Consider the following 27825-nt stretch of genomic DNA (forward strand, 5'->3'; position numbering starts at 1 on the left):
CGTGTTCTGGTGTGGAGTGTTGGGACTGCTCTCAGGTCAGCTCCAGGGCCACTCTCTCAAGGGGCCCCCTTTCTCCTCCTCCTCTCCTCGCCTTTTACTTTCATTTGTTTTTTGTCTTTTTCGTTCTGTTGTTTTTTACAGTTAGCACCTTATGTCAGTCAAAACAAGAGAAACAAAAGTGATAGCATATATACCGATGTGCAAATGTACAAGAACCATAAAATACTAGAATAAGGATTTTCAAAAATAAAAATACGGGCGATATATATATAACAAATACAAAAAAATACATGATAAAGTAAGGTCGTACAGAACTTAAAGCATGCACTTGTGGGTTAGTGTGGACTGGGTTTGGGACTAGAATTGGGACAGGACTCGGGACAGGGTTTGGAACTTGACACTGGGCATGGGACTGGACTCAGAACTGGGTTCTGGACTTGGGACTGGACTTGGGACTGGACTTGGGACTGGACTTGGGACTGGACTTGGGACTGGACTTGGGACTGGACTTGGGACTGGACTTGGGACTGGACTTGGGACTGGACTTGGGACTGGACTTGGGACTGGACTTGGGACTGGACTTGGGACTAGGACTAGCCCTGGATCTTGCGCAGGATGTCAGTGGACACAGGCGGGTGGAAGTTGATGGTGTGATGCCTCAGACCTTGGGAGGTCTTGTAGCTCTTGCCACAGCGACACTTGAAGGGCTTGCGGACGCGGATCTGGGTGCGGTGGCCGTTCTTGGCATGGTACTTGATCCCGTTTACATTCTGGAACAAACAGGTAAGAAAGGTCAAAATACAGCACCAAATGTAGCTTGTTTTGGGTTTTTTTTTTTGCTCCTAGATCTCTGGCTTCTGTGTGTGAGGTCTTTAGCCAATTCTCTGTCAATAAAAGCACGTGGTCTTATTTGTATTGCTTGTTTGTTCAGTAAATTCATATCTAAAGCCATGTCCATTTGCAGCTCATCTTTGGTCATACGACTGTTCTAAGTTTGATCTTTGTCCCAGTCTCACTCTGAGACCTACAACCCATGATTTCTATCTACAACTCCAAATTTTCCTATTCTGTAATGGACGCTGACAAAATATCTTAGAAGACAGTGTTTTCAGTGTACCTTGTATCTCTTCTTGCAGCCGGGCACGGGGCATGCGAAGGGCTTCTCCTCTCCTCCGTTCATGCACATGGAGCTGAGGATGGACTCCGAGCTGATGGCGCTCTCTGTGGTCCATGACTCATCGCTGTCCGACTCTTCGAAGTCCGCCTCCTCCTCATCGTACTCACTGCCTGCAGGAGACGCGCAAGAACAGTGGGATAAGACTTCAGAGACAAGTAACCTTAACATTGAGATGTGCCTTTAATATAATTGTATGCCTATTGTTGTAGAATAAATGATAGTTGTCCAAAGGTTGAAGAGAAGAGGCATGACGCTGGAGTTCTAATGCAGAAGAAGTCTAAGTCAGTAGAAGACCCAGAACTCAGTGTTGCCCATTCCAGTCTAATACAGTCCAGTCAGGTTATGCTTCCATTTTAGGGAGTAATATACCTGATGACGCAGGCTAAGATAACAGGGATTGAGCTGGCAGTGAGAGCCCTCAGTACAGCACAGAAATGGAATTTCTCTAACACCTCTGTTACAGCAACCTAATCCCTCATCCAATAGATAAATGTATCGAGTAAAGGTGCACTAGGTAACTTTTCTCCACAAAGATGTCATTGCTTTGACTAGAATTGTCTGCAATATGGCATGATGACTTCACCTGGTGAAATTACTGGTCAGATCTGTGGAGATGCAATCCTGCTCATGGTAACAATGCATGTTTTTCAGGTATTTTTGAGAAATAAAAACACAAGCAGAAAAGTTACACAGTGCACCTTTAAACTGAAATAACCAAGCTGACAAAACAAGAGCAGTGTTCTCCTGATATAGCTGCAGCTGTAATTAGTGGTTACGCAGAGTGGCAGCAATGTGTCGTTTGGTCCTGGGCCGTGTAGAGAGGGAAAAACAGAGCTGGCAGGAGAAGGGGCTCATTAAGTGGGAGTGAGGCCTCCTGCACCATGTCAACGCCCAGCACCCCCCACCCTCACCCCCACCCCCACCACACAGGAAGCACAGCCCTCCAGGAAATAGATGCCACCCTGGCACATGTTGAAAGGGTCTGGACCCGCACACATCTGCTCCTGGGGCCCCATGCCAGCGCTCGGAGGGGCCAGTCATTAACGCACCATGGAGGGCTCTGTTCACTGCAGGAGGAACACACTCCACAAAACATGGATACTGCGTAGGGAGAGGTTAGACAACTCATTTCACCAAAACATAGTTAAAATGGAACTAAACACTAAATCCACTTCGTTTTCACTTGTAAACCACATATATGGTGTTTTAATAGCATTATCTACTGTTCCTAGTTATTATTTGGGAATTTTACTACAAAGTACAAACATTTGCAGCTTTCTGGTCAAAAATGTATGAAACGAGTGTGTGCTGCCACCAGTATTGACTGCTATAACTTGTAGTTGGTGACATCACACGAGACTGCCCTGATTACAAACACCTGGCTGCAGGGGTGGAGTTTGAAGTGTAGCTACCTGTTAGAGCAATCACACTGTTTCTCATGTGCCTAGACCCCACCCCTCCGCCCCCTTCACACTCCCCTTCATTCCTCCAAGCACTGCACATTTTAGCAGCTCTATTTGAAATGTGGTTAAGGCCAAGGTTTATGTGTTTAGTTACACGTTGAGCTGAGAGACAAAATTTTCCAAAAAATACTGTCTATATTTGTTTTCATAATTTTTTTATAGTTATAGTTTTTTATGGTTATTACATTGCAATGATGTGATATTTTGTGTTTAGTTCAGGATTGACACCTTTTGTTGTTCTTGTAACTGTTATGGACAATTTGATGTTAAGGTTCAGTTACAGTCAGTTATGAGACTAGCTCTGGTGAGTTGACACTGTTGTTGCTTGTTCTGGTTGGATACGGGCAACAGATATGACACAGATATGGACTTCAAACCTTGTGTATAGTTAAAGTAGAATTAAACACTAAATATGTATATGGTGTTTTAATAGCATGATCTATTGCTCCTAGTCTTTTTTTGTACAAACCAGGTATATTTGCAGCTTTCTGGTCAAAAATCACAAAATCTAAGTTTGTGCTGCATCTAATGGCCATTACAGTTTCCAGTAGTTGGTAACATCACGCAGGACTGCCCTGATTACAGTCAGGTGTTTCTGATTACAAACACCTGGCTGCAGGGGTGAAGTTAGAAGTGTGGATACCCATTTAATCAATCACACTGTTCTTATTTATCTTATTTCGCCCCAGCCACTCGTAAATGCTTCTAAACCGTGCTTTCTTTGTGGTGGCACTTCTGATTAAACTGGAATCAGATTCATGTCAATGGCAAATTTGGGGAAAAAAAGCCACTACAATCTGACTAAAGTAGGTTGATTTGTGTAAAATGTTCATTGTTCATGTGCAACAAGTCAACGATGCACCGTTTGTCTGAGAGGCCTAAAAACAGCTTTGTAGTCCGTGTAGACCTGATTTCCTGTCAAGATCCGCAGCCCCATATGAAATAATACAAACCCAAAGACGATGGCCATGCCCACAGCAACTTCCAGTGGAGTTTATGTGTTTGGGCCCACTTTAAAGTAACTAGAGCTGTACTATGTTTTCTAGTGGAAGTTCAGTCACCGTCTTGTTTCCACAAAAAATGTATTGCTTTGCCTTGAATGTTCCTCAACATGGTATTAAACATATCTGTTTGCCATTTATTCAATTATATATTTTTTTTAATATTTGGAAAGTGATAAAATGTGCTATATAATGTGCAATATAAATAAAGTGGATGTGGACTTTGCATCCGTAGTGAGTGTTTTGGGCACACACACACCTGTCGTACCTGTTGGGGTGCTGCTGCGGAAGGAGCTGGACGGTGTGATGGGTGGGGTCACGGGCGGGGTCAGGTTGCCGCTGGTGTGTCGAGGGGGCGTGGCTGTGCTGTTCCTGGAAACGCTCCCGCTGATGGACAGGGACAGTTTGGGAGTGGCCTTCTTCTTCATGGTCTCCTGCTCCCTGCGCGCCGCATCCGTCATGAACCTGTTGCCAACAAAACAAAGAGACACCTTTAAGTAAAATGTATCTTGTTTTTGAATTCCATAAACTTTACCTCTGTCCCCAGGCAAACATATTCAAATATAGCATTTACTGATAACAATTGTATTTACTGATTTATTTTTAATTACAAAAAACATTGGACATGACAGCATTAATCTTTATAATTTGATGTTTTAGTTCTGAAGATGATTATCCAATCAGAAAGCAGATTGAGCCTCACATGAGTCTCTCATTTGGGTTGCCAGTTTCAGTGCTGAAATCCAGTTGTTTTAAACCTAAACCTAAAAAGATTTATCTGAATGGTCTCTATGTAAACCTCAGCACCTGCAGCCAACCATTAATCAGTGCTAGTGCAGCCTCTGCAGCACAGTGAGTTAATTTTGGAGGATGTGAGCTTTCACGTGAGGTATGGCCTGTCTAATGAGAAAAACTTGTATGTGTCCTCTGCCTGCAGGTTAAGGCACTGGCAACCCATATTCAGTAGTACCAGTACCTAGTTTAAAACTGTAAGCACAGGCTACTGATACATGGGAACATACAGACTGGGGCAGATTAGGACATAATATATATGCCAAATATCAGCAAAAGTTTCAATATTGGACCAGTGAATATGGGTAAATCCCTTGATATCACAGATAACCCATCGCTAATGCATAACTGCCTAATATGACGTCTAATAGGGAGGTTTGTGGTTGTACGTTATTGAACCATCACAGTAGATTACCACAAACACAGATGACATTTACGGTTGTACCACCGGACCACACAACACACATTCTGCTCTCTTACTGATTTAACCCAGCATGTAGTGGGACACAACATATGGGTTACCACAGACATGCACTCTCACACACGTGCACGCTCGCTGCAGTGCTGTGAAGGCCTGATTGTGTTGTGCGGTTTCTGGGTGAGTCACGTTGGGGGAAAGCATCAGTCATTTTAGCTGCTCCACACTACCAGTTCCGCTCCCACAGTCATTTGTAAGATCACAGCCCTGTGCTGGGCTGACACTGCCCCCTGGTGGTGATATTTCCTCTTAGGCCTCTTTTTAACATGTTACAGGGTTGGTCCTTTGTCAAAAACCTTGCAGTCATTTCTAATAGGGATGGTCCAATATGGATTTTTGGGCTGATACTGATACCCCATTTGTCTTGTTGTTGTGGCCAATAACCGATTTTTGCCAATACCGATATAATGCTGTTAAAATCTATAATGCAGGCCAAACAAAATGTATCTTTATCTAGGACAAAACAAATTGTATTTTCACTAATTTAGTCTGCTCAAAATGACACATCTGATGCACTGATGGACTGAGAATCAAACAGAAAAGTTCAGAAAAAAATATCGGTGCCAAATAAATTTAAAATATTGGACCAATACCGATATCTGGAGGAATCCTCCGATATCACCGATAACCAATATACCCTCCCTAATTTCTAATCGTTATTGTGATCAGCAGTTTACGTATTTTTAATAGTGAGGTCCACAGCCAATCTTCTGTCAGTAAAAGCATGTTTTTTCACCAAATTAATATTACAAAATATAATAAATGAGTAATTTCTTTACATGTCACTCCAGCCCTAGTTTGGGAAGCCTTCTAATATATGTAGTTAAAATAAATGAAAATTGTAGTTTCTCAACTGTTCAAAAATATCCCCGTTTAAGAAGACATAATGTTTGTTTGTTTTTTCTGACACATCAATCACATTTTGTTGCAATATTAACAAGTTGCATCTAGTAAGCTAATGTTGAGAGAAAACCACTACAACACTATAGCTCATAAAGTTGATTTAGGACAATATGTCTCCTTTAATAAATGAACGTAAGAGTGCGTACCTGTTGATGTAGCTCAGGGCAAGGTAGGTGGGCTGCTGTTGCTCCTGCTTCTCCAGCACCCGTGGGTCTGTGTCTGAAAGAGACCAGAAGACACAGGCATACTTTGTAAATCTAATCACTGTCCAATTATTTCTGCTACTAAGTTCACAATCAGTCTCATCCTCAGGATATTTGTAGATAGTTGGTCCAGACTAGCTCCTAGCTGAAGATCTGGAGAAGGATACCTGGGTGCTCCTAACAGGTCACCCCAGCGCCACTTAAAGGATAGGTCAAATGTCTAGGCAGTGGAAACTAAAGTCTACATTATTTTATGTTATAAAATGTATTTTTCCCCAGTACAAACACACAGTAAAAGCATCTCTTGAGGTCCAAATGAGACCACTGTGTAATGTGTGTAATTTTAAGCATTTTTTTGTTATCAGAGAACCAGGAACTACATTGTTAGCATGCTAGTTGTTGTTGTAAAAGGTGCTTAAAATGTAATGCAGTGAATAATTAGGATGCTAGGAATGTGCATTAATCAAATTTGATCATTTAATGCTTTAAAATGATCAATGATCAACTTGTAAAAGGATGTGTTTTGGAGCAGGGTTCAGACGTTGGAAGAAATTTGACTATGTTCATACGTTCATGAAATTAAGATGGGAGCCATTTTTTTTGTTTTTGTTAATTGTGTTGTTTTTTAAATTGTGATCAATAAATATGGGGATTTATTTTTTATTTTACTTAGTTTTTGCCATATTACTCAACGTTAATTTATGCACAAAAGTTGCCTTACAGAAAAAGATTTGGCTAAAATGAGTGTTTGGGAATGAATTATAACTGAATGAACCGTGCCAACTTTCTCCAACATTAGAGCTAAACATGTGGCAGTAGCCTCCAGTGCTTTCTTGTCTGAGAGCCACAGAAACAGGCAGATAAATGATGTTAGCTGCTCAATGCTCTTTGTTCACATGAGGCTTATTCACTGCTGCCTCGGGCTCCAGTACTCCAGCATGTCTCCCACTGTACGATCCATCATCTGTGATAGAAATGATGTCATGCCCATAAAACTACAGCCACTTACCCCACACGGAGCACGCTGATTCGCAAAACTTACATGTCCAAATGAGCACACGCTACAAGCATTACCACTTTTGAATCAAACATATTTACACAGTGACGTCTTTTAATATTGATGTCTAAAACAGAACATTGGGACAAAACTCTCTCTGGGACGGCAGCAGCCCACCCAATAGAGAGTAAACAGTTCAAATACTGTGGTTGTGTTCTTGGGCAAATACTTCACTCTAGGGCAGAATGATTTGGGAGTATCGAATTGCAATTTTTCTGACACACAGTACGATTAGATCTGCGCTGTTTTAATAATAGGACTCTGTTGAAAGTTCACATTTCAACTGTAACGCAGCCAGAAGAATTGACAAAAGCTTGAAATATGACAAACCAATATAAGAATAACGTTTCAGAACATGCCTGTACAGATCTAAACTAGTGGGTTACTTGTTTTACAATTTGCTAAGTGTGTCTATTCCAATTGCATTTTGATTAGTTTGTGATTAATCTTGCAGCCCTACCTCACCCACATTGCCCAATCTACAAATATCTCTCTTGTTGCAATAGGAACCATGTGACTAGATATATACCATAGCAAAATATTCAATGAGGTAATAATGATAGCCAATTATTATATGTTTGTAAGCAATTTGTAGAGACATCAAGACATATCTCAATTTGATCACATAGCCCTATACAACTGATTACATGAGGTAGTTGTACATTATATTCTTTTTATGTTATTTTTTAGTTATTTACTTTTGCGCGGCCAAAAATATACACTGATTCCCATAGCGTCTCCCCAGGTGACCCTGCAGTCTTATGTGTAGTTAGTGTGTAGTGTGTTAGTCAAAACACTTCCACAGCTGCGAGCCAAGTGTGTGCTCTGCAAAGCCCCACCTCACTCACTGCAGGAAGTGGCATCCACATTGGACCCGCACTAACAACTGTAAAGTACCAGCGCCACCAAGTGTTCAACACCACAACAACTCTAATTTAATCTAGCCAAATCCAGATACTAAAACGGATATAAAAACTAGATTTGACCAAGTATTGATAATGCAAAAAGGTCAAAATGGGACAAAGTTGGACATTTCCAGAATCGTTTTACAATGCTCTTGTTGTATTTTTGGGTTTCAGATGACATCACAACACTCCAGTCATATTTCTCCTGTAATACACAAGTTCATGGGTCTAGTCACTAATAGAAATGATCAAGATCGACATTTGTGAATTTACCTTTTGGATGTTTCATGGCAAAGTACAATATAATCAACTGGGAAAATAGGCTCTTGCCCCTCATCTAGCACTATAGTATCATCACAATCTAGAAAACAACCAATACTACATTAAAGTTAGTGAACAATTTAAAACAATATATCCTATCTTTTGAATAAAAAAAAAGTCCTCAGAATGTTATCTATAACTGGAAGCATGAATAGGTTAGATTTGTGATTTATGTTTTAATACTAGGATTCTGTTCACATTTTAAACATGTCCAAAAGAACTGACAAAGACTGAAATATGAACTGACAAAGTAATACAAGAATCACATTTCAGAACATGTTTTTACAGATCTAAACTACAGGGTTCAGTTTTTTTAATGCAGATTAAAAAGGAGATTTGCTTGTCTGAGGAGAAAGTTATGGTACTTTGAAAAATGCTGCCCTGCGATTTGCTAATTGCATCCAGTCAAATTTTATTAAGCTGTGATTAATCTTGCAGCCCTAACTTGTATGTCCCCATAGGAAAACTTTGCTGCATATGAGCCATCTTTCAGGAACCAGGGGTGATCCTTGTCCAGATTTTAACTGAGACCTTCTACCTAGTTTAAGGACTAGTCTAATGTGCATAGGCTATAGTATTTATTGTTTTCTGTGCATATGACAGGCTACTCATTTCTTTAAAAAATAGTAAGCATAATTAGATTTAAGATGTTAACAAAGGCCAAAAGTTGCCTAAATTACACAATAGTTATCATTAGACAAATAAAAATAGAAACCTACATTTTGTAAAAATCATTGTTTAAACTGTCAGAAAATGCCTTCTTTGTGCAGAAAATATCCATGTATTTTGGATGGATTTTAATGACATTAATGACATGGGTAGAGGTTTTCAGTTTTGTAACACACTGCTGCTTCCTGCATTTTCCAACTTTTTGCTTTTTACTTTTCTTTAAAAATTGCCTCTTAACTGATGTAAAATTATGATAAGGCCTATATTTACTTCAGGTGCTATCCCACTAAACCAGGGGTCAGCAACCCGCGGCTCCGGAGCCGCATGCAGCTCTTTCATCCTTATACTACGGCTCCGTGTGGCTTGGGAAATAAATTATAAGGATTTAATTAAAGTGTATTTTATTTGTGTCAGTTCTTTTTTAAAATTGTTGTGTAAATTGGAAGATTATTGTGATCTTGAAATATTAAAATAAAATTATATTTTATTATTTTTCTTCACTCAAAATAAGTGTTACACTCGTGGAAGGCTCCCAGTGTTGTTGTTTTTTGTTTGTTTTTTCATTGAAACTAGGTCCAAATGGCTCTTTGGGTGTTAAAGGTTGCCGACCCCTGCACGAAACCAAGTCATAATGAGAAAACTATACTAAACTGTCAAATGCACTTGAAATTTGAGCGGTAATTCCACATAGAAACTCTAGAAAATATTCAGGGATTTCATTGTGCTTCCAAAAAAACTACTAACTAACAACATTCTGATTAGCATTTAGAATTAGCACTTGGATGCCACAAATATAACTAAGAAATGTAATGGTAAAGTACCACAAAAAGAACTAAAGGCTATCAGATGCACGGGATTAGCGTAAATAAGTGCATAATTTTGAAGTAACAATGTTCAGCTAATTATTGGGAACCTCTTTCAACTCAGTCCCGTCCCAGTGTTCTGGTCTTTTACGTGTTCACACCTCTGAGTGAAAAAAGTTCACACGGTGCGGCACATGTTTGAGAGACGGCTAAAGAGCTCAACTGTTTTGTGGATTTTAGTTGTTTTTTTGTTTTGTTTTTTTCAATTTAAGCGCATTAGACTACTTATTTCACTAAAACATGGTAAAGATAATTCAATTTAAAATTTTACAAAAGAAAATATGTTTTCCATCTTTTATTAAATCATCTATTAATGTACAAAAAAATTCTACTTCCTGGCTGGACATGGTCAGCATTCATGACACAGTCCTTCGCAGAGGTTTGGTTTCCTTTGGTTTCTTAGTAACTATAGTGTTAATCAGGGCCAAACTTTATCTAAATTGCATAATAGTTATGATAAGACCATAGCATGTATATATCTAAATGGACATGGCTAACCTGCTGGCTGCAACGTTTCAAATATGAAGTGATCATGGGTGCTCTTCCAGCTTCATCAACTCTGGCTCCAATTCAATTTACATTGAAAACCTGTCACCTCTCTCTCTGTAACTGCTGCTGTCAGGCTCGTCATTTTGGTCTTAAAAATGCCAGAATCATGTAGAGCAGGCTAATATGAAAATCTTGTTTTGCTGTTGTGTCCATAAATGAAGATACAAACATGAACAACAGACAAATCAGGTGCCTTTTTTCCCCAAAGTCACTCCTGCTAGCGTTAGCAACAGGCTTGATTGACAGTGTTGCTAAGAGCCCGCTCCCTGCTAAACCAGCGGGAAGGGACGTTACTTTAAACAGCCTTGCTCTGAATTGGCTCTTTGGTTGCTATGCTCACGGTCAGAATTCCGACAGGAGCCGAACACTATGGATCGCTCTCACTTAGTCCACTTCTTTATACAATCTATGGATTAGACTAATAAAAATGAATGACAAAATTTTATTTTGTAAAACTGAGAAAAATGCCTTAAGTTGTTCCTTCATTTTGGATCTAATGTTCCCTGTGGATGACATCTGACAGGTATTCCGTTTTCCAACTCAGTGCAACTTCCTGCATTTTTGTACTTTTCTTCTCAACCTTTTTTCCACGAACTGCCACTTAACTGATGTGAAACTATGTTAAAAATGTATATGAACTTTAAACTGCCAAAAAATGCCTTCCGTTGAGTTTACTGCATGTGTTAATGACGTAGATAGAGGCATTTTGTTTTTAGAAATTTCTTTTCAACTCAATTGCCACATTACTGACGTAAAACTAGTACAGTATAATGTTAAAATATGTACCACAATTACATTTCTCAACTCTACAGTGAAAGTATTCAAGATTCCAAATTTAATTTAATGATTGGTAATATTTCTGTGACATTTTTGTTTGACATATAAATAAGCCTTGTGATTCACAACCCCAGACATATTATGGTACTAAGTACAAAGCAAAACAGCATCAACAGCAACAACAGTAGCATCAAAAATGATGCTTAAAAACTGAACTTGAGTCTCCATGTGCCCTGTGCACAGTGATGTCACGTGGTGGTCTTTCTTTCTGTTCTCCTCTTGCAGCTTTCTCCTCTTGATCCTCCTCTCCTCCATCCCAATCTCCCTCCTCTCCCTCCTTCTCTCTTACTTGCTTGTAGACAAAATTGCTACACTGATCTTGGCTGAAGGTCCTTTCAACTGGCAACAATCATGTCTTTGGGGTTGAATAATGGCTCTACTTTCAGAAGCTATTGTGAAAAAATAATGCCAGTTTTGTTTGTAAATGCTGACACAGAAGACATTGAACTTTGTGCAAATCTGTAATTTGACAAGTTGATGAGCATTAGAGAGCAGGTCCCACAGTAGCCTCTGTGTCCTGCCCCATGGTGAGAGTGGGCAGGAGGTGCAAGAGGTGGAGTGATGCAGGTGAAAGAGGCCAGGAAATGCCTCCAAAGTGCTAAGTGCACCGGGCGCTAAACAACGCCACAGCCTTCGGAAATTGCCAATTACTCAGGCTGTACAGCGAGCTGAGGAGCTCTGTTACAGCAAAGTGAGCACGTGTGCGCACGCATGTGTGTGGAAAGAGAGAGGGGGTGTGCCGGTGTCCAGGTGCACAGAGCCCAGTAAATGCAGAGGTTTAAGACTTCCGCTCACCTCGGCAGGACAGGAAGCCTTCACACCACAGATGCTCTGGGAACACGGGGGACACTTCCGACATAAACACTGGACTGGACTCTACACTCCTCAGTACTCTGCTGTTTTTAAATTATAAACACTATAGTGATCACTGCGACAACATAAAGTCATATTCAATAGTTTGAATTCTGTAGTTTAATACTCTAAATAGTTCATTAATTATCAAGTATCTCTCTCTGAGAAATGATTATAAGATTAACAACTTGGGGATCATAGGATATTTCTTTCAAAACCATAGAATTATAAGATGAGCACTCATTTTGAACTATATATATATATCACTTAGAGTACAACTATGGGCTGCAAGATTGATCAAAATCGTTCAGCCCTACTCTGTGCAAGAATATGAGTTGGTGGCAGTCAGTGCAGTCTGCAGTGTTATTTAGCAGAGTGCAGCTGAGTGGCTATGGATTATTGTGAGCCTGTCAGACATTTGAGAGTCTCTGGGGTCTATAAATATCCCCTCGTTAGGATTCCTGTCATTAAAGCAGCAGCCAATCAGCAGCCACCCCATACTTTTCACCACACACAGCCTATGGGAGAGAGTGGTGCACTTATGCCCTCTGCTGGAACAAAACAAAGTACAAAAAAAGTTACCACGGTTGATCTGAATACATTTTATTGTTAAGTCTGTCATGATAACAAACTTTGACGAGTAATAGGTATTACTTTAGAAAATATCACAATATACTATAATATTGAAGCTACTACTAATATATCTGAAAAACATGAAATAAAGAGCAGAATTAAAGGACTTCTTGAATATATTTGAGTAAAATTTGTATAGTACAGATATATTGTTACAGTATAGGCAGCCCTTGAGGTCAAAGTAAATAATAAATAGGTCCACGGTGTGCTGACAGCATCTAATTATAAAGTGTTTTATTGTTTGATAATCATAAAGTGTGCATAAGCTGGCTAAGTGTTGTTAGCGTTATCATGATGGCAAACTCCGCTCTGGCCTCTGAAAGTTGTGACAAGCTCATTGCGGTGATTAATTTGGATGTTCGGAATGCATAAGGTAATTGAAGAGTAAACACTGCGAACCGCTTAAAATGAACTAGTTTTTTTTGACAGGTCCAAAGCCTTTAAACCTATTTTTATTCAATATAAATTACATTAACTACTTAGATTTCAGTATATGCCTTAATAGAATGTTCATGATTTGCTGTATGAAATATTATGCTATAATTAATGACAAAATGTAGAGCTCTTATTCCCTTTTTAAACTAATAATACTAATATTAATAGTTTATTACAGTAGCATTTTGCCATAGATATAGCCAGATTTGCTATGCTATGAGATGAATAATATTGTGTCACTATTTTATTATATTAGTACTTGTGCTTGTAATTAATAAGTAACAGTATGAAACTGAAACTATCAATATCTTGGAGTAATGTTGTAGTGTAAATACAGTGTGCATGTGTCTAGCTGTTACTGCCAGACCTAGAATGCAAAATGCAGGGTTTGTTGCGTAGGCAGCTCATTAAGGCCCACAGAGTGTTTGGAGGTGTTTCTGGATCAGCAGGGGCTGGATGGGGGCAGAGTAGAGGAGTCAGTGAGGGGGGTGGGGGGCTGGTGGTGAGGGAGTGATGGCACATGGGGGGTACAACTCTCTATAATGGCCTGTGCTAAGGTATGGTTCAGCTGGATAAGGTGTTTTTAGTGCAGCGCATGGGACAGCAGCAGCGCTAATTGCTACATTAGCCTACACACAACTTGTCATTCAGGAAGTGCAGCAGCAGACACACAGCCGTCCGGTGAGACACATATGGTCATGGGCCCGGCCTTTGTAAAGTGTAGTACTGTCAAAATATAACAGCACTGCACTGTTTGTTTTAGAGCAGCATCTGGTGGGCGAGATGTAAATTTTAGAGAAAAATGTATTCACATCACATAACAAAAGAGGTTCTATTCTACTCCGGTCAACTATAAAAACAGGATGTAAATGAATGTTTTTTCTATTTCAACTGTAGTCCTAACTGTAGCACTTGTCTTTCTCTGCAGTTCCCTCCTCTACAAACCCCGGTTGAGCCTGCAATGTGTCACTGGCCACTTTGACTGGAGTACGACCAAGTCTGCTTTTGTCAGAGAGAGGCTACCACACCAAGCAGCTATACAAAAGCTACAACTGATTAAAAAAAACACTATATAACTATAGCAAGTAATTATTTCACATGAGACATTCAAAGTGAGGAATGCATTTCTCTTTCTTTGAATTTGAATGTTGAATTTCTTTATAGAAGCTTGCTGTCCATAATGACTACAGTGACCAACCTTAGGCACTCTAAGCCCCAGTGCAAGGTCTAGGGTGCAAACCAACTTCTGTCACAAAACCACTGTGACAAACATTATATTACAAGCAAATAGAGTGTCTTGCACAAGGACACAACACCTGCATGCTGTAGGGATTGCACATCCTTTCTTGTCTCTACAACTGAGCCAATACTTTCTTCATATTCATAATATTAATAACAGCACATCACTCAAACAACACTTTCTGTTTCATCAACTGGGGCTCCACCTGGATAACCAACAAAGCAACAGGCCATTATGAGCACGCCTGGAGCACAGCTTGTATTACAGTCTACAATGCACATGTCTATGTAGCCTTGCCTCAACAGAACACCACTGTTTGGGATTCCCCTGCATCAGCCCCTGGGTTTGTCTATCTCCTCCCCTGCCTCTCCCCCTCCTCTGCTCTCTCCTCTTCTCATTCCCCCTCTCCTCTCTTTCCTCCCCATCTCTTGTCCCACTTTTCTCTCCTCTGCTCTCTTCCCCTCCCCCCTGGCCTCTTCTTTCCTTTCCTCTCCTCCATTTCTCTCCCTTTCCTCCTCTCCTTTCCCCCTCTGCTGCTCTGTCCCTGTCCCCTCCTCTCCCTCGCACCTCCTAGGCTGTCTTCTGCTCTCTCTTCTCCTTCTTTCTCCCTCTCCTCTCCCCTTATCTCTCCATACTCTCCTCCATACTCTCCCTCTCTCTCTCCTCTCTGGCCCTGTACACGCTGAAGTAATGCACAGGTCTGGTCTTGCCCCGGTTTAGCAGAAGCCTGAGATCACAGCATTCCTCCAGCCTTACCTCCGGGCAGAGCCACACTCACAACAGCAACAGCAGCCCACAGCGGCACACTTCCTCCTGGGCAGACAGCAGCGTGAGCAGGGCTGGGTCTGGAGCTCAGAGGACTACCTCATGGAAACTACTGGGGCTTTATAATAATGAAAAGTTATCAGGGTCACGATAACAGCTAGGGCAATATTGATATCATAAGGAACTAAAAGGGCATGTAGTAATATGACATGTAGAATTGCAAGTGTAATCATAATCAAATAAAATCACAATTTGAATGACACAATTAGCAAATCAAAAAGGCTGCAATTTTTGAAGTACCATAATTCAGCTGACTACCTGAATATACTGAATGACCAGGTTTTTCCATCAATGGATTTTTTTCTTCCCTGATGGCACAGGCATATTCCAAGATGAAAATGCCAGGATTCATTGGGATCAAATTGTGAGTGGTTCAGGAGCATGAGACATCATTTTCACACATGGATTGTCCACCACAGAGTCCAGACCTTAATCCCACTGAGAATCTTTGTGATGTGCTGGAGAAGCTTTGTGCAGCGGTCAGACTCGACCATCATCAATGCAACATCTTGGTGAAAAATGTATGCAACCCTGGATGGAAATAAATCTTGTGACATTGCAGAAGTTTATCGAAACAATGCCACAGCGAATGCAGAACAACCAAATATTAGAGTGTGGGACCTTTTTTGGTGGCAACTTTTTTTTTTGGCCAGGCAGTGTATTTTATATAAGCAGGTGAGGTCAAAATAAGTCCACTCACTGTGTAATGTCTGTATCTAATTAGAAACTGCTACAGTACACGTAGCATGCTGGTTGTTGTTAGCTTTACAGTCACTACAAAACTCTGCTCTGGTCTCTGAACATTTTGAAAAGCTCTTAAAACTCATCAGGGTGAATAATTAAGATGCTTGCCCTTACCCTTCCCATAGTATAGATGCAGGATTTCAAGGTATTTTTGACCCCCCAAAAAAGTTACATAATGCACATTAAAATAGTGCACTTTTTAAAAATGTATGTACATTTTCATTGGTTTGTCTTTCATTTGTGTTGTCTGTTTTGAAGTGTCTGAAGCATCTTTGAGTGTCATGAAAAGTGCTATGTAAGTGTTATTTATATTTATTTATTTACTTACTTTAAGCTTTTTGATTTCCTATTGATGCTGCTTTTATACTTTGTAGTTGAAACAACACAAATCCCCCCTTGTGAGACAGCGACAGGTTCTCTAGTCTTATTTTTAATAATGTGAAATTAATTATATAATTGTTATTTAATCAATCTTGTCAACATGGTATCAAAAAATCTATCTAAGTAAAAATATTGCAGGATTCAACTATGAGTTACTGCTGGTTTTCAGATTACTACAGATCAGATCACTACAAAGTACAATATAATCACTAGGGGAAACTGGCTCTTGCCCCTCATCTGGGAGTATAATATCATCAAATCTAAAATCTCAATTAAAGCCGCAAGCGGCGATGATGGCCCTCGCCCCCCATGCGACCGCCCCCCCATGCAACCGCCCGGGGCCGGCCACTGCCCCCACACACCATTTTCCCCACCCGGCCACCCCACGGCTGCAATCCGCCCCCCTTCACACAGTTTCTATATAAATATGTGTGACCAACACATTATAATGGAGGTCCACGGCGTTGAACCGGCAACTTCGTGCACAATACAGGTATGGTGTAATGGACTTTTTTGCCCCTTTTGAGGTTCACAATTATCTCCCCAAGTTTCATGCCAATCGGACAAAGTTGTGTTTTTTACCAGTACAGTAGGGGGCGCTATAGAGGTCACTGTCCATCTGCTCATTATGTTTCTCTATTCACAGTTTTATTCTGTATCAGTGATTAGAATTTGAGCTTTTTAGGCTGATCAATGTGTCTGTGAGAGGGAATCAATTATGCAGGAAAGCAGTCATATTTTGACAGTGTGCTGTGCATAAACCAGAAACAATATCCCCAAAACGTGGTTGATTATTGACAATCGACATATGTACATACTGTATGTGGAGTTTGATGTAATTTGGATGAAAAACCTAGGAGTAGATATAATTCATAGACATGCAAGTCAAAGTGCCAAGTGCCAATTTCTTTTCAATTCATTGCGCCCCTGGTGGCCAACAGTGGAAAATAACCCATGGCCATAATGTAATTTTTTGTTTCTTCTGATGTCACTGATTTATTCCCCGAATTTCGTAGGAATCCGATAATGTTGGCGTTTCACCCCTATGGTAGGGGGCGCTATAGTGTTCATTTTTATTACAATTAATAATCCATTTTATTAATACCCTCATATCACATGGGTGATTTTAATTTGAGCTGTGTAGACCAATGCATGTGCGTGTCAGACATTTTTAAATGATTTTATTTGGAGTCTTTGCGCCCCCGGTGGCCAAGTGTGAAAAAAAACCTATGCCCGTAATATTATTTTTTGGTCCACGTCATGCCCCCAATTTATTTCCCGAGTTTCGTAGGAATCCGATAATGTTGGCGTTTCACCCCTATGGTAGGGGGCGCTATAGTGTTCATTTTTATTACAATTAATAATCCATTTTATTAATACCCTCATATCACACGTGTGATGTGAATTTGAGCTGTGTAGACCAATGCATGTGCGTGTCAGACATTTTTAAGTCATTTTATTTGGAGTCTTTGCGCCCCCGGTGGCCAAGTGTGAAAAAATACCTATGCCCGTAATATTATTTTTTGGTCCACGTCATGCCCCCAATTTATTTCCTGAATTTCGTAGGAATCCGATAATGTTTGCGTTTCACCCCTAAGATAGGGGGCGCTATAGTGTTCATTTTGATTAAAATTAATATTGCATTCCATTCAAGGCCCAATCTCGCATATGTGATGTGAATGTGAGCTCTGTAGGGCAATGCCTGTGGTCGTGAGAGGACATTGAAAAAACAGGAAACGAAGGCGTATTTCGGTGGCGGCGTACGGGCGAACCGTGTGGAATTTGGAGAAAACGTGGATAACTTCTGCAAACCCATGTGTCTGGATGTGGCATGTGAAATCTGAGCTCATTTGGACCAAAAACCTGAGACTAGTAGCGTTTTGAAAACACGCTGCGAATGAAGTAGCGAATTTTTGATCCAAAATGGCCGACTTCCTGTCTGTCATAGAGCAGTGCTTCAATTCATTTTTATGCTTGTTCCATGGTGCTCTATCACTGTTCCGAATTTTGTGCATGTATTCCAAAATTAAACAGGCTCCTCTCCCATAGGGGTGAAATTTTAGGTGGCGCTGTCGAGTCAGGGGGCATGGGACATTTTCCCGACACCAATATTATGAAATTTTTCGCCGAGCCGGTCGATTCTATACCCCCATGTGAGAGTTTTCGTGAATGTTCAGGGGGTGAAAAATGCGATTGTTTTGGCGGAAAAACAAAGAACAATGTTAATATGCAGTGTGGCCCTGAGCTGTGTGGCCCTGACTCTATATGAGAGGGGTCTGTGGCTTTGCACCGGCAACCATGTACATAATACAGGTATAGTGTAATTGACTTTTTTGCCCCTTTTAATGCCCACAATTATCTCCCCAAGTTTCATGCCAATCGGATAAAGTTGTGTATTTTACCAATACTGTAGGGGGCGCTATAGTGTTCATTTAGATAACGATTAATAGTGCATTCTATTAATACCCTCACATCACACGTGTGATGTGAATTTGAGCTGTGTAGACCAATGCATGTGTGTGTCAGAAATTTTTTTATGATTTTTTTTTTGTATTTGCGCCCCTGGTGGCCAACCGTGGAAAATGACTCATGGCCATAATGTAATTTTTTGTTTCTTCTGATGCCACTGATTTATTCCCCGAATTTCGTAGGAATCCGATAATATTGGCGTTTCACCCCTATGATAGGGGGCGCTATAGTGTTCATTTTTATTACAATTAATAATCCATTTTATTAATACCCTCATATCACACGTGTGATGTGAATTTGAGCTGTGTAGACCAATGCATGTGCGTGTCAGACATTTTTAAATCATTTTATTTGGAGTCTTTGCGCCCCCGGTGGCCAAGTGTGAAAAAAAAACCTATGCCCGTAATATTATTTTTTGGTCCACGTCATGCCCCCAATTTATTTCCCGAGTTTCGTAGGAATCCGATAATGTTGGCGTTTCACCCCTATGGTAGGGGGCGCTATAGTGTTCATTTTTATTACAATTAATAATCCATTTTATTAATACCCTCATATCACACGTGTGATGTGAATTTGAGCTGTGTAGACCAATGCATGTGCGTGTCAGACATTTTTAAATCATTTTATTTGGAGTCTTTGCGCCCCCGGTGGCCAAGTGTGAAAAAATACCTATGCCCGTAATATTATTTTTTGGTCCACGTCATGCCCCCAATTTATTTCCTGAATTTCGTAGGAATCCGATAATGTTTGCGTTTCACCCCTAAGATAGGGGGCGCTATAGTGTTCATTTTGATTAAAATTAATATTGCATTCCATTCAAGGCCCAATCTCGCATATGTGATGTGAATGTGAGCTCTGTAGGGCAATGCCTGTGGTCGTGAGAGGACATTGAAAAAAACAGGAAACGAAGGCGTATTTCGGTGGCGGCGTACGGGCGAACCGTGTGGAATTTGGAGAAAACGTGGATAACTTCTGCAAACCCATGTGTCTGGATGTGGCATGTGAAATCTGAGCTCATTTGGACCAAAAACCTGAGACTAGTAGCGTTTTGAAAACACGCTGCGAATGAAGTAGCGAATTTTTGATCCAAAATGGCCGACTTCCTGTCTGTCATAGAGCAGTGCTTCAATTCATTTTTATGCTTGTTCCATGGTGCTCTATCACTGTTCCGAATTTTGTGCATGTATTCCAAAATTAAACAGGCTCCTCTCCCATAGGGGTGAAATTTTAGGTGGCGCTGTCGAGTCAGGGGGCATGGGACATTTTCCCGACACCAATATTATGAAATTTTTCGCCGAGCCGGTCGATTCTATACCCCCATGTGAGAGTTTTCGTGAATGTTCAGGGGGTGAAAAATGCGATTGTTTTGGCGGAAAAACAAAGAACAATGTTAATATGCAGTGTGGCCCTGAGCTGTGTGGCCCTGACTCTATATGAGAGGGGTCTGTGGCTTTGCACCGGCAACCATGTACATAATACAGGTATAGTGTAATTGACTTTTTTGCCCCTTTTAATGCCCACAATTATCTCCCCAAGTTTCATGCCAATCGGATAAAGTTGTGTATTTTACCAATACTGTAGGGGGCGCTATAGTGTTCATTTAGATAACGATTAATAGTGCATTCTATTAATACCCTCACATCACACGTGTGATGTGAATTTGAGCTGTGTAGACCAATGCATGTGTGTGTCAGAAATTTTTTTATGATTTTTTTTTTGTATTTGCGCCCCTGGTGGCCAACCGTGGAAAATGACTCATGGCCATAATGTAATTTTTTGTTTCTTCTGATGCCACTGATTTATTCCCCGAATTTCGTAGGAATCCGATAATATTGGCGTTTCACCCCTATGATAGGGGGCGCTATAGTGTTCATTTTTATTACAATTAATAATCCATTTTATTAATACCCTCATATCACACGTGTGATGTGAATTTGAGCTGTGTAGACCAATGCATGTGCGTGTCAGAAATTTTTTAATGATTTTTTTTGGAGTCTTTGCGCCCCTGGTGGCCAAGTGTGAAAAATGGCCTATGCCTGTAATATTATTTTTTAGTCCACATCATGCCCCCAATTTATTCCCCGAATTTCGTAGGAATCCAATAATGTTTGCGTTTCACCCCTATGGTAGGGGGCGCTATAGTGTTCATTTTGATTAAAATTAATATTGCATTCCATTCATGCCCCAATCTCGCATATGTGATGTGAATGTGAGCTCTGTAGGGCAATGCCTGTGGTCGTGAGAGGACATCGAAAAAACAGGAAACGAAGGCGTATTTCGGTGGCGGCGTACGGGCGAACCGTGTGGAATTTGGAGAAAACGTGGATAACTTTTGAAAACCCATGTGTCTGGGTGGGGCATGTCAAATCTGAGCTCATTTGGACCAAAAACCTGAGACTAGTAGGGTTTTGAAAATACGCAACGAAAAATTTGGCGAATTTTCGATTTAATATAGCCGACTTCCTGTCCGTCCTAGGGCCGCACTATGATTGGCTTTCTTGCTTGTCTCCATGAGCTCTATCACTGGTGTGAATTTCGTCGAGCTAGGGCGAAAAATGCGTGTCGGCTCCCAATTCATTTTAAAATTTATAATTTTCTAGGTGGCGCTGTCGAGCCGGTGTGCTTCAGACATTGTCGCGATGCCAATTTTATGAAATTTTTCGCCGAGCCGGTCGATCCTATACCTATATGTGGGACTTTTCGTCGACGTTCAGGGGGTCAAAACTGCGATCCTTTTGGCGGAAAAATAATAATAATAATAATAAGAAGAAGAAGAAACCCAGGAAGAACAATGCCCCTCGCCATCACTTCGTGAGTGGCGAGGGCCAAATATGAAAACCACCAATAATGTGGGCAAAACAGCATATGACTTATCTGAGTATTCTTAACATAAGCAAGTACTTCGCACTTCACGCCACATGAGGGCAGTGTGGTATATGCTAAATCACTGTATTTCTCAGAAGGACATAGTAGACTTATAATGCATTTCATAAATAAACTTGACTTGTCATATTTATTCTGTATCATTATGGTCAATTAATATAATGAATAATGCATCTACTCTACATGATATTCTTCATAAATATGCAGCACATGTCCATGCCTGTATTCAGACATAGTTTTGTGTTTTTCTGATTTGAGGAAAGACCAGCTATAATCCAACATTGAAACAAATGACTGACCCAGAGTCCACCCCTTACAGACTAGCCCCCCTGGAGATACCCATAATCTAATCTGCTCCACCACAATGAACAGGGCAGCATCCCCAGACACCACATGAGAGGTCTGACATGTTTGTGAAATGATGGACAGTACATTATTTTTGTATTCAAGTTTAAAAATCTTATACCGAATTTTTTCCCTGTATTTGAGCAAAAATGGTCTTGGCTGTCACTGTCTACATATAATTATAAAGTGTTGTAATGTGTGGTAATCAGGAAGTGTGTGTTAGCATGCTAGTTGCTGTTAGTTGTACTGTCGAGGCAAAACTCTGCACTGGCTTCTAAAAGTTGTGAAAAGCACATGTAAACTCATTACAGTGAGGAATAACTTTGAACCAATGTAAACAGTTTTAAGTGACCTCGTTCTTTTTTTCAATCAGGTACAGCGCCTTTAAGTTCAATCATACATTTTATATATATATATATATATATATATATATATATATATATATATATATATATATATATATATATATATATATATATATATATTTTTTTTTTTTTTTTTTTTTATGTTTACTTTTTTATACAATTTGCAGACATATTGAATTCACAAAAAAATACAAATAAAACACTTGTCTCCATAGAAATGTTATTACTACCTAAAATGTTCCCAGATATGGCATTCTACATTCCAGACAAAGCAGTAAAATCTTTATGGACACAAACCGGTTTGCCTGCCTGAAAAGTTACACAGTGCACATTTGATTGTAGTCATATCAGTAATAACAGGTCCCTGCAGGGCTCCCATAGCTGTACACCTACTTTATTAACAAAAGAAAACATGGTCCATTCAACTTCACACAACGAACAAAACAAAATCGTCAAAGGCCCAGGTGCAACTAATACTTCATATTCAAAAAGAATCTTATGATACTTTCCAGCTGAGGTCATCAACATTCCCTGGGGATGGGATGCTAACTGTAGGCACTGATATGTCTGAAGTTCTTAAGTTAAGACTTTAACAAAGTCTGACCATAAAGAAACAAATGAGCTACAACAGGTGAGCTCATTTGTGCTCTTAAATAAGTCTTTCATACATAAAATTACAGTCACAAGGTAGCATTAGCCAACAGTTTTTCAGTTAGCCACATTGACCTTTTTGATGAAAATCAAACTTAAACAAACCATGAATATGTGTATTGATTAAAGGCTCCTGAAAACAAGATGTTTAAACCCATTTTGTATTTTTTTCTTGAGTTTTCAGATGATCTTAAAACATTTTTGCCTACGTTTGCTAATATGTGCAAACTGATGAATATGAAAATTATCAAATTATACTGTCAGGTAAAATTACTAGCCATAAGATAAATATTACAAATTATAAGGGTCAACATTTGTGGAACTTTGACTATTTCTTTCAGTGAATCTGAATCTACAGGCCCCTGCCCTCCATCTCAAATTATGGCATCATCAACTTCTAAAACGTGAACGCAGCCCATAGAACTCCATGGTCTTTATTGCTAATTGCCTTTTGTATGCCTCAGCTCAGCAGGGTTTCCCCAAATCCTTCTGTTATCCCCAAAAAGCATTCCCTTACCAGCATTTTGTCTCTAAGGGAAGTGAGCCAGATTTAATGACATTAAGTGGAGATTGGGTATTGATTACAGACAGTCTAAGTTAAATGCCAGCCTCCACTTTCTCTCCTGTCCATCTGTCATGTGTGTGGTGTATTGATTTGACCGGAGCACACATGCCACAGAAGACAGAGGGACAATTCATTACTCAAACCTGGACTATATGCTGGGGGGGCAGGGGGGTCGGGAGGTCAGCCAGATGGTCAAACATCCAATAAATGATGAAGAAGCTAATGTGTTTTCATGCAATGTCTCTGCAGGTGTGTGTGTAGCCACAGTTGCCCAGGGGCAGAGTGATATAAACATGGCAGCCATTTTGCACCAACAGCTTCTCTGACAACCACCAATCACATACTAATAGATGGTATATAGGGAAGGTAGGTGAAATGTCTTGCTCATGGGTACAACTGAAGCAGGGATGGGTTGTACTTAGTTACAGTGACTTTTTAATAACATTTTACTTCTCAGAGTAGTTTTCAGACTAGGGATACAAGATGAATTGAATTGTAATTTTAACGGACACTATTAGCCAATTGCAAAGGCTGCAATTGAAATCAATTGAAATAACATCATTTGTTCCACAAACCACATATCCTGTGTTATTCTGCATAAAAACTGCTAACCCTATGGTTTACAGCTGTACAATTATGCTCTGCAAATTGATTGTTGTCTGTCAGTTCAGATTTCAGACTTTTTGACAAATCCTTGACGCATTTAAAATGCGATCTTTGAATAGAATTTTATTATTAAACGTAAATCGCAACTCTAGTTACAATCGCAAAGTTTGTCAGAAAACTCACAATTGGATATGATTAAAGATTAAACAACCCCACTATGGTTAAATCACTCCAGATAATCTTACTTTTCATACAGCAGAAGTACAGCAGCAGTAGTAGAAGGCCTATGTGTAGTCATATAGTGGCCTATTATTTGTTAATATGGAGCATCTACATACTTGTCCACAGTTATAGGCCCTGTACTTGATTTTTTCCCCATCTATTTGGCCAAAATTTGTCTTGCCCTGGTGCTGATTGTATAAGTAGCTCTTGAGGTCAAAACACGTTTGTTGTGTACTGGCTACATCTAATTATGAAGCTCTTCCTTGTCAGAGAACCAAGACGGGCACTGTTATCAATCTAGTAGTCATAAGCATTACCGTGACAACAAAACTCCAGACTGATATTTTAAAGTTGTGAAAACTGCTTATCAGCTCATCGCGGTGCATAATTTGGATAGTCTGAATGCATAGGGTAAGTGAAGAATAGTTTGGACCACTGCAAACCATTCTAAATTAACCTTAAGACAGTAAAAATTAGGTACAGCACCTTTAATATGGCACTCCAAGATGACACTCCATCGATATAATTGGCCGGGCTTAAAATACTAAAATATTTTTTCATAGTTTGGTCATATTTTTTTTTAACTAGATCATAAAGAAACAATATCCAAGGAATCTGCCCTTAAATAAATACATTGTTTTCTAGTATTTTTTTGCATTAACAGGTGAGAGCAGTTTGGGTAAGATACATCGAGATGCATAATAGTTTGGAGAGCTTTTGTCACGCCCCCTTTTTAGTCGACTAATCGATCGGCAGGACACATCTTTATCAAAAGTGCACATAGGTTTAGGGAATTTGCAGTTACTAATAGAACATAAGACTGTGAAGTGCTTGCATGTATGAAGTGACTTAAAGATCCCTGAGGCTGTATTACTTCTGGTTATACTTGATCTCTTATTTATTTATGTTCATTGGTGGATGTTGTTTGTATGGGCTTATGTTGGCTTTACTCTGTGTTAAAGCATGTGACCCAAACACAATACGCAGAGAATTTCTGTAGTCGAGTACAGCCCTATTAAATTGGCATAATGTTTTCATCAGCTAAAGCTAAAAGAATGACTTGATCAAATCTTGCAAAAAAACAAAAAAGACATAAGACTAAAATTAATAAAAATTCCTTGAACTGGTAATAAAAATGGGTAATAAAAAAAACAGTACTAACACAACAAAATAAGACTTTGTCATGAGCAGTGCAGCATCTGATGGTTCACTCTTTGTTGTGGAGACAGCAAAGTCAGCCAGTGTCTGTCCCCTGCCCCTTCAGAGAGAGGGCCAGTTTCCATGACAACCAGCTCAGTGACCCCACACCCCGTGCCCCACTGCAAACAGCCTCCTGTGGACAGATACACGATGCTAATCATGATGAGAACACATCAAGTCATGCATTGTCTAGTGGTGTCCTAGACTGCATCATGTTCACTATGGGCCAGGGAGAATGATCTTCTGCACACCTATGTTATTAAAATGTAATAGCATAAAAGCTGTATGGTGGAACAAGCATGATAAATTGACTCTGCAACTCATGTAGTATTATGCCATATTCATTGTGAACACCGGAGCCTCTGACATTCCTGAGCGGCTTGAGCCCTGTGCATCACACATCACAGGTCACACTCAAAGAGCCTCTTGTTTGGTGAAATATAATAACCTCGGCAACAAGTAGCAGCCTTGTGGGTTTGGGCTCAATCTGATTTGCAGACTTGTTAAAGTGTCAATGATAATTAGGTGCTTATACATTTAAAACTGTGCACCATTATAAAGGTGATTTCTTTATGTGCTATAACACCCCCAGTGGCAAAACTGGGACTCTCTTGCAAAACCTGCAAGACAGTCTGGCTGCAGACCTCCACCCAGAGGACTGTATCCCGCAGACCTCCCCCAGGATGCACCTCCACCCCATGTCCCTCACCTCCTTTCCTTTAAGTTAACTTTATAAACGACTTAATGACACTTTGCATCAGTTGTTGCCTTAATTCATTGTCTATTAAAGGTCATTAAAGGTTATAAAACTAATTTCAAATACTTGGAGAATGAAGCACTTGATTTAATGAAAATGTCGGTGTAGGTTAATTAGCATGACATGTTGTCAAAGAAAAAAACGTTTAACTGTAAGCCTTGTGTCTGATTAAGATTAGGCACAAATCTGTAATGGTTAAGGTTAAGTAAAAGGGGTTGGGTTCGTCTTTAGAGTAAAACTGTCAACTTTTGTAAAGTTGCGATAAAAGCCGCTATTTGTTTACTTCTAAGAACCTGTGAATGGAGGTAAGTCACGTGAGGATCCTCCTGGTGGAGGTCTGCGGATTGGGACCTCTGGGAGGAGGTCTGCAATCAGATCCCTCTCGCCCCCTGCAAGAGCAGAGTGTCAAGAGCCGTGCATCAGCCGGAGCCGTGAGCCGGAGCTGTGAGCACTGGGCCGGCTGCGGTGTTAGCTGCACCGCTGTCTGTGGGATGCTAATTACCTATGAAACCTCCGGCCTCGCACTCGAGTCACCGCTGCAAAACACAGCGACCACGTAAAATCCCGACCACAACATACAGCAGAACAGTGTTACACAAACACATATAGCGCCGATATCATATAACACAAGCAGCATGAACAGTGCAGAGATTCAGCCCCGCGAGCCGCGGAGGAGCAGCGGGAATAGCGGAATGCGGAGCGCTCCGTCTGCGCACTGCTAACTAGCTGAGCCGCTAGCTCTGCGCGGCTAGCTCCAGCAGCCCCCACTGGCCCCATGCCTCTGGCCCGTGACTCACCGATGTGATTGTCCTCGATGTGGACGATGAGCTCGGCCAGGGACTCGAACTGGAGACCGCAGCCCCCGAACCTGCATGAATTGGAGAAGAACGACGCCGCCGCGATGCCCGTCATGGTGCACTCCACGGGATGAAGGGGTTCGGGAGCCGGGGCGGTGAGCGAGGAGGCAGAGGCTTTGGGTTCGGGGAGGGAGACACCGGGCGGGCGGCGGAGCAGACAGGACAGCGGCAGACGCAGCTGGAGGCAGGCGGGACGGCGGTGGGGGATGGGGGCAGGAGGTGGGCTGTGAGTCCTACGTCACGACCTGAGCTCTAGTCTGCAGCCTGTAGCCTACCTGTGGAGAGAGAAGTGTCTGTCTGCTGCCCCCCGCACACACGCACACACACGCACACACACGCCAGACTGCACCAGAGCCTTTGATATGCACGTGCAGGGGCTTAGCACGCCTCACAATCCACACCTGTGTAATGACGGTGACAGATAGAGCTCCAGCAGATAGAGCACTAGACTAGGCATTGTTAAAGCTACTGACTAGACTAAATGGAACACTCATAGGCTGAGACCATGTTTCTTTCTTCAGAAATAAAGTCTAGTTGAAATGGAATGGATAAAATAGACTAGTTAAATTGTAGGCTC

At 40.7% G+C, this 27825-nt stretch overlaps 1 protein-coding gene across 2 annotated transcripts; it reads right to left on the reverse strand.

The window, feature by feature from the left end:
* LOC117378629 (juxtaposed with another zinc finger protein 1) lies at positions 1–27508 on the reverse strand. Of its 2 annotated transcripts, none has more exons than XM_055225508.1 (5): positions 27189–27508; positions 5961–6033; positions 3901–4106; positions 1118–1287; positions 1–770 (listed from the first exon to the last, which is right to left on the reverse strand). In XM_055225508.1, the coding sequence occupies exons 1-5, from the start codon at positions 27301–27303 to the stop codon at positions 594–596; spliced, it is 741 nt and encodes a 246-aa protein (XP_055081483.1). In that variant the 5' UTR covers positions 27304–27508; the 3' UTR covers positions 1–593. The 2 variants fall into 2 exon arrangements, with proteins under 2 accessions (XP_055081483.1, XP_033831160.1); XM_033975269.2 differs by having other exon boundaries at positions 3910–4106; positions 27189–27507.
* Between the last annotated feature and the right edge of the window lie 317 nt (positions 27509–27825).

This window comes from Periophthalmus magnuspinnatus, chromosome 11 (assembly GCF_009829125.3).
Source record: "Periophthalmus magnuspinnatus isolate fPerMag1 chromosome 11, fPerMag1.2.pri, whole genome shotgun sequence".
In the NCBI taxonomy this organism is placed as follows: domain Eukaryota; kingdom Metazoa; phylum Chordata; class Actinopteri; order Gobiiformes; family Gobiidae; genus Periophthalmus; species Periophthalmus magnuspinnatus.